The sequence below is a fragment of the Amblyomma mixtum genome, chromosome 1 (genome assembly GCF_055824585.1).
Source record: "Amblyomma mixtum isolate Tamu chromosome 1, ASM5582458v1, whole genome shotgun sequence".
NCBI lineage: Eukaryota > Metazoa > Arthropoda > Arachnida > Ixodida > Ixodidae > Amblyomma > Amblyomma mixtum.
The window spans coordinates 92,047,837-92,059,953 of NC_143012.1; the positions used below are offsets into that span (position 1 = coordinate 92,047,837).

Here is a 12,117-nt window from a genome sequence, read left to right on the forward strand (position 1 = left end):
TATTATTATTATTATTATATTATTATTATTATTATTATTATTATTATTATTATTATTATTATTATTATTATTATTATTATTATTATTATTTATTAAATCAAAAGCCTTTTAAAAACTGCAGAACACCTTAGGTGAAACACCCGGTATGCAAAATAAATAAGATGCATACTCAGGTTGGTCGTTTATTTGGTGTTCTTACAATGTGCATTCGGAGGGTGTTGCAGGGTTTTGTCCACTCCCTGTCGACGTCCAGCGTCTTCACTCGGAGTGTCTTCTCCCTCGGTGGAGGATCAGCTGAAGAGGCTGAGCAACCGGAGCTTCTTCTTGCCAGACTTCTGCTGCTGGGACCTGCCGACAAAAGCGGGGCACATTAGGATTGATTGATTGATTGATTGATTGATTGATTGATTGATTGATTGATTGATTGATTGATTGATTCAATTTTATTTCTCAACATTCATACAAGGCATGCTTGTGAAAACATCTGGATCCCTAGCTAAAAGCTAGTTGGGATCCATGCAATTCAGTTTAAAAGAAAAATTGGAGGCATAACAAAAATTAATTACCTACATATAAAAGCTCATGAAATTAGAAAGACATAAATGGGTACATAGAGAAACAATATTCAGAGCACCACGCCTCTTTTACAAACACATAAAAACACACAAAAATACATGAAAAGAAATAAAAACGCTGGCTTCACTCGCTGTTGATACCTCTGATGTTCGTATTATTCTACTGCAGCTGAGGAAAGATCGCTTTTATCAAAACCAGCGCTTGAAGACACGGACAGAAAGGTGAGGCACACATGCTAGATTCTGTCCGTGTCTTGAAGCGCTGATTTTGATAAATGCATAAATGCCTCACTTTTGCAACAAGCCACTTTGAAAGATCGCTGCTTTTCTCTCTTCTAGTGGTTGCCGAGTATGAAAACTAGAGTGGAGTATACGGCGCCGCCATAGTGGTTAAGAGCACCTGAAAACTGGCCGCTTTAATCAGCTAGCCAATGAAAGGGGGGGGGGGGGGTTAAATATTTAAACATCCGTTTTCATGTCATCCTGATTACACAAGATAATGCGTGCCGAACAGAGGCCGCTCTGATTCAATGAAGGGGAGGTGTGAAGGCAGCTTGAGGACGAAGTTCTAGCAGGTAAAATCTCACAGCACTGTTGATATTTTCTGTTGCTGCGTGCCACCGTGAGGAGCGATGGATCATATTCAGTGCAAGCCCTCCAGCTCTCAATGCACGAGGCCACCACATACATGTAGATCTGAAATGCACTGGGGTTTAGGACAAGTAATGGAATGCTCAACTCTGAAAACAGTAGAAGCTAATAAAAGGGGATTATAAGACTGGTGGATGAAAGGCAAGAGAGTATAGCTTAGAGAGGGTAGGAAAGAAATTATTATTTAACCTCAAGAAATCTAGGTCGCTAGGGAATTAATCCGTAGTTGACAGTTATCAACAATGCTATACAAAGATGATGTTACTAATGATCCGCCATCCGCCCGTCCGCCCGTCCGTCCGTCTGTCCGTTCATTCGTTCGTTCGTTTGTTCGTTCCTTTGTTCGTTTTCATTCATTCATGAAAATACGAAAATGGGAAGATTGTTTGTCTTAAGAAAACACGAGGGTTGTTGACTCATTCAATTAACAGAAAAAAAGTACATTGCTAAGCTTGTCTAATTATCGATAGCAGTTCTTTCAAGGTTTGTGTAAAATTTTCAAAATTTTCTTGATTTTTTCTATGCCCTGCTAACGGCTCTTTTCATGTTACTCATGTGAACATCCGAAGTATTCGTAAGCACTGGGACCATTTAATAACCATCCTTTCCTCAGTTTCATTTTACGTCATCGTACTCATCAAGATAAACATTTCTTAATATCTATTTTCTCGTTTTACACTACTAGGCTATCAGACCAACAGGAAAAGATGACTGTTGGTCCATTTCTTAAAAAAAAAAAAAACATACGGCCAGTTTTCGAACTAAGCTTGCGTTTTAACCATGCTGAAGCTATCCCTCCGTGCTTATCGAATCCCAGACTTTCACAGGTCTTGCTTTGGTGTATAGCCACATTCATATACATAGTGTATTATCAGCAAATAAGTATGAATTTGTAAGGGATTCCCCTAAACATCTGTAAGGGATTTTAAGGGATCTATGGGATTGCAGGGGATTCCCCTAAATATATAACCATAATGAATTTGTGCAGGGCACAGCTACAAAGACAATAATATAATACTTCCCTGATTAATTAAATTCGTCACTAGATCACAGCCTGGCTACATGTTCTGTCATTCTGAATGCTCCTAAGGTGTTTGACAATGTTTTTCATAGGATTCTGTTGCAGAAACTCTCGCTGCTAGGCATTCGCGGCTCATTTTCGAATCTATTAACCAATTTTCTACACGAAGGACGACAATGTATAAAGGTGGGAAATAGTTTGTGTTTTTTCCTCTACTAAATCCGGAGTCCGTCAGGGCCGGACATTGATTTCTTTGCTGTTTAACACCTACGTGAATGATTTGACCAATGTAATAATTGATTATGTATACCAATACACCGATGATACTGTCGTAACCTATGGTACTAATTATTGTGGTGCGGTTATTTCATTACAGAATAAGGTGATTAAAGCGATGGCCTGGTTCGCGGCCGATTAAATCACCATGGAATCTTCAAGACACAATTTGTATGTTTCCACTGCCTCAAGAAAAAAAATTCTGCCTACGAAACCATCTTTCCTACATATATCTGACTGTTTAGCATGCAAGCATAATCTATTAAATACTCCCCAAGGTAATTATCTTGGGTTACATTTTCACAGTGGCCTTTTGAGTGACTCTCATTTGTCCACCCCTGTAATAGGTTGCGTGAGGTTCCCTAAATATTATACATTACGCGATGTATTATGTCGATCTCTGTGCGATTTTATTGCCCATGGATTAGTCTGCAGTGTGCTGTGCTATGCGTTGACTGTATATGTTCATTTTACTTTCAGATGGAGCGCAAGAATTAACTCAACTGTGCGTTCACTATTGTCCACAACGGGATACGATTTGTGTCCAAAGAAGGATGGTGGTGACTTTAAGGTGTTTAATTTGCCGACCTTTAATTCTCTGATTGTCGAAACTGTTGCAAACAAAGAGTTCTGGTTAGTGATTGAAAAACGGGGTATACCCCGGCCCGCTTGCTAAGACTCAAAGAACCTTACGTGATCTCAAAACTGAAAAAAAAAATACGAAAAAGAACAACGCTTTTGTATTGTATTCCAGCCATACTTAATAAATTATCAGCTACTGCGTTAGACACTAACTCAAGTAATGCGACTGAAAGCTGCTTAGATGTACGGAAGTTTCATTAAGATTTTGTGCATCTTTTTAATTCAACTTTCCAGTAATAGTTCTTTGCATTTTCCTGTGACCAGACTGTTAGGCGGTGCCAGTCAATCCTTCTAAGGCTTTGGCAGGCCGGCTTTCTATATTTTTATCCTTTTTGTACTATAAACAGTGTATTTCATTCATTCATTCATTCATTCATTCATTCATTCATTCATTCATTCATTCATTCATTCATTCATTCATTCATTCATTCATTCTGCCTGTCTGTCCGCAAGTCTGACGGTTTGGCTGTTTTACTCTCTGTTTGGCTGCTTCTAAGTGAAAGAGGAAATTGCGGTTGTCTCGTTGTTGCTACCCCGGTCCCGTGAGACGAAATTTGCCAAAAAAAAAAAACCTTGTAGCTTTCCGCGAACATAAAAAGACAGTGAAGGCTAAGGTTGTTTGCAAAAATTTGAGTAAGGATGATTGTTTGAAAAGCGCACCTGAAGTAATGGTGGTCTCCTCGCTGATTTTAAAGGTTGAGCTGAGAAAGTCTTTAACACGTGCAAGAGAGCGGAACAAAAAAATTCTTGCAGAACACGAGTCCTGTTTTTTTTTTCGCCAGCAAATCGTAACGAAGGCAAAACGGTGGGAATGCAGGCCAATTTGGAGGCGGATATAGCTGGAACGCATTAAGCCGACGGAACCTCCATGTCTATGTCCGAGGAAGGGCGCCGGCAACGAGCATTTTGAACAGCACTGACCTGCTAGTTTTGCTTGAGAGCCAATGAATATTGATTTAAACGCCGCCGCGGTGGCTCAGTGGTTACGGCGCTCGGCTGCTGACCCTAAAGACGCGGGTTCGATCCCGGCCGCAGCGGTCGAATTTCGATGGAGGCGAAATTCTAGAGGCCCGTGTACTGTGCGATGTCAGTGCACGTCTAAGAGCCCCAGGTGGTCTAAATTTCCGGAGCCCTTCACTACGGCGTCCCTCATAGCCTGAGTCGCTTTGGGACGAACCCCATAAACCAAACCAACCAACATTGATTTGAACCTGTTCCCTCTCCACCTTGACGGTTTGTGGCCGAAGTTTGCCTGTTTCGGGGGCTCCCAGTAAAGACAGCAAAACGTGCGTTCCATAGACGGCGCAGGCACAGCGAGAGGCAAAACCAGTACGCACTTGTGATGCAGAGCGAGGACTATGGGCAAGAAAGGTGGGACGGAGTCTCGCTGCTGCGACTTGACGTGCTGGATGGCCTTGATTCGCTCGATGGCCTCGATCTGCTGGATGAGCGGCAGGTACTTGGCGATCTGCGCCGCCTCGACAGGCTGCACATCGGGAACCACGCCGCCGGCGGCGGCAGGGCTCGGGGCGACCAGCACCATCAGAAGGAATGCGGCCGCCACCCAAGGAAGGAGGAGAAGGGGACGAGCAAGGCTGCACAGCTGCGAAGGCGAGATACACGGTTATTCGACCCAACGGATGCATGCAGAAAGTGAACAGATGAATGAGCTCATCTCTTGAACGCTTTTTTTATTGCGAAGGCAATACTACTCGCACTTTCAAGCCTTCGCGTGACCCGGCCGCAGTTACGTTTGACCTTTAGCGGAGTGAATATGGGCGACCAACTCGCTCCTTCAGATAGCCCGGCTGCAGTTACGCCGCGCCGCGCACCTGTCGTGCTACTGCCGCTGTGACGTCATACCAGCTGTACATTGTGGGCGACCAACTCGCTCCTTCAGAGAGCCCGGCTGCAGTTACGCCGCGCCGCGCACCTGTCGTGCTACTGCCGCTGTGACGTCATACCAGCTGTACATTGTGGGCGACCAACTCGCTCCTTCAGAGAGCCCGGCTGCAGTTACGCCGCGCCGCGCACCTGTCGTGCTACTGCCGCTGTGACGTCATACCAGCTGTACACTGTGGGCGACCAACTCGCTCCTTCAGATAGCCCGGCTGCAGTTACGCCGCGCCGCGCACCTGTCGTGCTACTGCCGCTGTGACGTCATACCAGCTGTACATTGTGGGCGACCAACTCGCTCCTTCAGATAGCCCGGCTGCAGTTACGCCGCGCCGCGCACCGGTCGTGCTACTGCCGCTGTGACGTCATACCAGCTGTACATTGTGGGCGACCAACTCGCTCCTTCAGAGAGCCCGGCTGCAGTTACGCCGCGCCGCGCACCTGTCGTGCTACTGCCGCTGTGACGTCATACCAGCTGTACATTGTGGGCGACCAACTCGCTCCTTCAGAGAGCCCGGCTGCAGTTACGGTGTGTGTTTGCCGCGCAGCGCACCTGTGGCGCTACTTCCGCTGTGACGTCATACCAGCTGTAGGTTATTTTGTTTTCTTTCTCTCAGTCGCAAGAACATGAAAAACAAAATACAAAAAAATTACCGAAGACACTTTCAGTCGTCGCGCAGCAGTGGAGCAGGAGCAGTGGAGCAACGGTGGACCCACCATGAATGCACGAATGGCTTCTTTCTAGGACAGGTATTTTTTGAAAATCCACCTTCGAAGTCCAGACTTCTCCAACATCCCTTTTATTCATGAGGTAACTTTGCAATAGCGTAAGGCACTGTTATAAAAAAATGGTTGGTTTATGGTAAATCCCATAAACCAACCATAAACCAACCATTTTTTTTGTTAACAGTGCCTTACGCTATTGCAAAGTTACGTCATGAATAAAAGTGATGTTGGAGAAGTCAGGACTTCTAAGCTAGATTTTCAAAAAATACTTGTCCTACACAAGAGGCCATTCGTCATTCGTGGTGGGTGATCAGCTCAACAAAGGCACGAAAAAGACAAGAAGTACTTTGATTTGGGCTAGTTGGTTCATATCTTGAAAGTAGTTCGGACGGCGCGAAAACAACAAAGACAAAGTAGACACGAACACAACAGGACGGGCGCCAACTTGCAACTGAAGTTTATTGCACCACTGTTTATTGCAGTTTATTGCACTTGCTGACTACTGCAAGACTTGCAAAGGGTGTGGTCCGGAATTGAGCAAAACAGTTTTTTTGAAGAGCGGTAAAGACAGATTTGAGCGGGAAGTAGTGGAGGCATTTTTTATTAAGAAAGCGGGAAGCGCATGCGTGAGTAGGCCTTCAATTTGAATTAGTGACGCTGAGGTGGCTTTTCTCGAAGGCTGTCTTTAGATTTTAACGTTTTATCTTTGACGCTGGGAGGTTTTCTCAATGATTTTGACGCTAGTAATAGTTCATTGACGCTGGGAGGTTTCCCCGAAGGTTTAAGTTTTCATGTCCACCAAAAATTTTCCGCGTTTGTTCTTGGTCTTTCTTTCATTATCACAATTTGTGTTAAATCAGGATTGTTGAGTTTGCGCTCTGGTTGCCTTGTTCAAGCGTGTGTATTTCTTTTGAGAATGAATTGCTTTCATGTGGGTTGCGCGCTCTTCTAATCTTGAGACTTATAAAATAAGGAAAATGTTATCATGTGTATAGTGCAAAACGCATATCTGTCTGTAATAGTAGCGCCTACTTCCGGTGTTAGGACTTTTGATGACAATTTCGTTTTGTTGTGTGATAGGCTTGCGAGATATGGCTGGGGTGATGCATAAAATGTAGGGGTCTGGTGCAATAAACTTCAGTTGCAAGTTGGCGCCCGTCCTGTTGTGTTCGTGTCTCCTTTGTCTTTGTTGTTTTCGCGCCGTCCGAACTACTTTCGAGAAAAAGACAAGACAAGCACTTTACTCATTCACACATTCCTACACTCGACCCAAAAGCTATTTCTCTGATACAAAATCGTCAGAGCTACACGATGAACATACACGATTTCCGTATTTTGCTTTCTTTCTTCTTCTCGACTACTGGGCAGAAAAATTTTCAGTTCAGATCTCAAGTCTTACAAACATTTATGCCTACTACATTGCTAACTAGCCCGGAACCTTGATCTTCTGTAGTACTCACGTTTGACATACTCCGAAATTCCGCACAAACTGCGAATTTCAGTCATTAACACAGAACCTCCCACATGTACTCAATCAACATCAATAAATCGTGCTAATTTCATTTAAACAGCTTCAGGTATCCTTTTCCTATCTATAAATAGTAGTCTTGATATATGCGTGCTACACTAATCTATTATTTCTCTCACCTTTACTTTATCTTGGGTTCTGTGATGATTGTACAAATCTGCAGTTTTATTCAAATATGCATGTATATTGTATTCTTGTATTAATTCTAATAATATTGAAAACTAAGCTTGTTTATGTTTTGAAAAAAAAAATACGAAAAGTTATTACGGTACAGTGTCTGCTATTCTCCATCTTTCCATTGTTCCTGTTAACTATTCTTGTCAGTAACTATGTCGGCACTGCCTCGTAGAAGATTTCTGGGTCATGTCAAGCTTTGATTTACAGTAATACACTCTGAGGGGTTATTTGGTGCATGGTTTTGAAAGAAAAAAGATGCACAAAATAGAGTTGAGTTGAGTTGGTGCATGCTACAGGTGGGGTTAGCCTTGCTTATTCTGCCGGCACTTGCTCCACTGTAGCGTCACTTATATGTTAATAATGTTCAAAAACCGGTCAGATCTGCCCCGCTATGCGCACAGTCACTTATAATAGCACATATTCCACTCCCGCAGTCACCATCTGTGCACACATTCACTCTGAACTGAAACTATTCTTGAAAGAGACTTGAGTTCCAGTATTGACCCTGTCGGAAGCTGGCCTGTCAAGCAGGAGATGTTTGACTGGATATGTCGCCCATAAAAACTGCAGCATAAAGTCATTTCCTGGCATTGTCATTGACATTGTCTACCCGAGTGGAAAGCAGACATGCAGAAGGGAGGCTTCACGCTTTTTGTTAACATTCCTGCCGGACACTAATCCTGACTCTAAATGGTGACAGCAGGGACGGTCTATGGTCTTCTGTGATCTCATGTGTACGTAGATGCTGTCTTCTGGAGGGGACTATGTTATTCTGTGAGTGAATGTGTGCATGCATGATGGCACTGCAATGGACTGTGTTCTACTGTGACTGAATGTGTGTATAGATGGTGACTTCCGGAGTGGATTATGTTCTGCACGAAAAAGACAACACAGGAGAAAGACAGACGACAGCTTTTAACTCGGATATCATTCCAAACTTGCGGTAAAACAAACTGAATTGAATTGGCAAGTGCGAAAGCCGTGTGTGAAGCGAGAAGATAGCACAAAGCGAAAACAAAAGAAGGGGACCAACTCACAGACTTCATTTGGCCTCGTAATCCCTCGCGGCTTTCACACACTTGTGACACAAGCCCCGCTGTCCGCGCTCCTTTGCTTAGTGGCTGCCTGCAGCGACGAGCTGGGAAGGCTTCGGCGCCCCGACAGACCTCTTCGGACAAGATCTCCTCTTTGCCGATTCTACGCCGCGTCTGGACCATGGACCACGAGGAAGCGTCGTCTTTATACGCCACCCCTCCTCGCCATTAGCGTGAGTTATCACTGTTGCCGAAAGAGCCGTTTCCGGTGTTCAGTTTCGCACCGTTTACCCCCATTGGCAGAAAAGAGCAAAGAAAGTTTCTCCAGCAAGAAAATGAATGAATCGGCACAGGTGAGGAGCACGAATGGTCTTTCAGCGAATACAGGCCCCGAGAAACGCCGCTGGCCGTGAACTTTAAATGGGGTCAGTGCAGTCTCCTTTAAACGATGTTCGTTTCTTCCCCCCCCCCCCCCCCCCTTGGCTTTGTTGTTTCTCGTTCTTTTTTCGGATCTGCAGTGGTTGGGTCCAGAAAAAGCAGAAAGAAGTATTATTAGAAAAGTTGTTGGCTACGAGTGCGCAAATGCCCAACTGCCCCAACGAGTAACACATCTGCGCGAGGAAACATGGGGCGAATAACGTCCCTCTCCCCGTCTGACCGTTGGATGGTGCCCAAAGCGAGCGAATCCTGTTGCGCGTAAATCGCTGAGATCACGCACACTTTTTATAGTTTCCTTTGTTTTCATTCATCGGTCTTGCGCGCAAAATACTCCCTACCTTGTTTTTGTTCCTTCTGCGCGGGGTACCGCGGCATCGAGAGCAAGATTCGTTCCATTATTCTGTTGTGGTGCGCTACGCTTTCTTTTTTCCAGGCCAGGCTAATGGAGAAAACGAGCTGCGTGCTCGAAGCGAGTGGAGAGAGAAAGCACGTGCGAAATGTAAGCTATTCTTCGACTCCCTTGCTCTGTTTTGGAGGTATTACTCCAGGCATAATACAGACAGGCCGTAGTTCCAGTTCTGAACGCTCGTAGTCTAGGTCACGCACACTCTCGGATCTCTATGCGGTCCGCGCAAGGAAGCAGGAAAATGAAGCCACAAAAAAGAGTGCGTTCACCCAGATAATACGACTACCAGTAATGTTTAAAAAATGCAATTAATTACATAATCCTTTGTATTACCTCTAGCAATCTAACATGAGGCAAGGCAATGGCATCATCGTCGTCATTAGACTGACCACTCTGATGATGGTGCTGATGATTTGGTTTATGGGCTTATTGGGGTTTAACGTCCCAAAGCAGCTCATGCTATGCGGGACACCATAGTGGAGGGCTCCGGAAATTTCGACCACCTGGGGTTCTTTAACGTGCCCTGACTATGCACGGAGTCGAGAACTTCGCCTCCATCGAAATTCTACCGCCGCGGCCGGGATCGAACCCGCGTCTTTCGGGTAAGCAGCCGAGCGCCATGACCCCTGAGCCACCGCGGTGGCATGATGCTGATGAGGCCAGGTATATGGCAGGAACACGTAATAGGTGCGCAACCAAGTAACAAAACGCGGCATGTAACATGACATGCCAGCTGGTGTGCCAACGTAGTGCCCATGTACTCGTCCTGGCTATACGGGACTTTGCTCTATGATTGCTAATGCTTTGCAGTGATGTGAAACCTAACGCTGGACCGACCACTGAAGAATTACTAGCAGAATTACTTGAGGGCCAGAAGATCATTTTTAAACGTTTTGACGAAATTGAATCCAAACTTAAAGTGTTCGAAAAGGCTACAGTCACTGTTCAGGAATTGACGCCAGGGTATGCAAAGTAAAAACAAGTATCCGACGCCTGGATGGAAACCTCACTGAGCTAGAGGACCGTTCTAGAAGAAATAACATTACTATTTCTGGCGTAACTGAGGAAAACGGGGAGATATATTATGATTTGACGGAAGGTGTGGTTGAAGCCGTATTTGGAAACACGCTTCGTGTCCACGCTTCCTCAGCTGAAAGGATACACAGAATTGGTTTAAAAAAAACAGCCCAATAAAAGACGACCAGTGATTGTGAAATTGATCGATGGCCACGAAGAGACGAATATATTAAAAAATTGTCACAAGTTAAAAGGCAGAAAAATTTCTATGCCCGAAGATTTTTCGGCTGCAACCAGACAGAGACGAAACAAGCTGTGGAATAGCATATTAAACAGCCAGGAGCTAAAGTTCATCGTGGTTACGACAAAATTAATGTGGGCGGCAAACTTTTTGAATAGGATGGCAAACAAAATCAAGGAATCCCGATAAAGAAACAGCCCGAGAGTATCACGGCAGTTCAAAGTCGCACAGAATGAACCGACGCAGACGCTGAAAACCGTTTAGATGTCTTAGTCTAAATGTTCGCAGTGATGTAAATAAATCTGACGACATATACGGCCTCTTGTGTGTGTGTCCATTCCTTTTGAACCAAAGACCGCCTTGATCCTCGCCCTTTCACAGAGACCAAGATCCTCGGTCCGTGGCCACAACGGTCGACTGCCATCAAGGCTTACAAGGCACTGTTTTGTTTTTTGAGAGAGACTGCCTTGATTGACAGATTGTGACTGTGTTTCCCCTTCGTTCTCTCTTCGCTCTTAATCACCTCATTCCCTTCCCCTGTGCAGGGTAGCCAACCCGAAACCTTTCAATTTAACATCCCTGCCTTTCCCCCTATCTGCATCTCTCAAACCGCACGTTTTGATAGTCATTGAAACTTGGCTTCACTCAGACATTAGCGATGACGAAATAATGCCACCAGGCTACAAAATTTTCCGTAAAGATAGAAACTCCCAAGGTGGCGGGGTCGCGATAATGGGTCGAGAATCGCTGCAAGTCATAAGGCTGCCTGATATACCGCATGTTGAGTGCGTCATTGTAAAGGTGCGTCTAAACGAGCTTAGCCTGATCATAGGAGGGTTTTACCGCCTGCCGAACACCGATAATGCGTTTTTTTATACGACTAATGAATTATTATTCTACATTAAAAGAACTGACATTTTGCTCGGTGGCGATTTTAATGTTCCGATAATTGAGTGGGACAAGGAACTCCCCAACACGCTGTGTAGTAAGATGAAAGCTTTTGTCGACCTTCTGGTTTTTCACGATTTGACATAATTAGTTACAGAGCCCACTCGAATTCAAAATGGCACTTCGTATATTCTAGACCTTTTCCTGGTTAGTAACACCATTCTTCCTCGCAATTCAAAGATAAATGTTCTTAAATGTGTATCCGACCACAGTATGCTTTATCTGACCGTGCCATTGAAATCTGTTTCAAAAAACAACCCAGAGGAACGCATGGTACCAATGTTTACCCGTGCTGATGATGTTGCAATTTTGGACGCTCTTGACATAACTTTTTCTGATTTACTTGTCCTTTGCCATTCAAGCAAAGACTCTGTTCGTGATTTATGGTGCTTTTTTAAAATCTCGTCTTGAAGTGTGTTACTTAGTGCCCATGAAGCGCGAAATAGTGCGGACCACAAACCCACGGGTGACGACAGAAATTGGGCAGTTGGGACAAAAGATGAAAAACATAAGAAAACACCACCGGAAACTCTCATCCGTG

The 12,117-nt window shown here is 44.6% G+C and overlaps 1 protein-coding gene across 1 annotated transcript; it reads right to left on the bottom strand.

Annotated features, from left to right (window-relative positions):
* Window positions 1–242: 242 nt before the first annotated feature.
* Window positions 243–4,763, bottom strand: LOC149367205 (uncharacterized). Its single transcript, XM_089566794.1, has 2 exons — window positions 4,503–4,763; window positions 243–348 (listed from the first exon to the last, which is right to left on the bottom strand). Exons 1-2 carry the CDS (start codon window positions 4,706–4,708, stop codon window positions 291–293), a joined length of 264 nt encoding a protein of 87 aa, XP_089422920.1. The 5' UTR covers window positions 4,709–4,763; the 3' UTR covers window positions 243–290.
* Window positions 4,764–12,117: the final 7,354 nt, after the last annotated feature.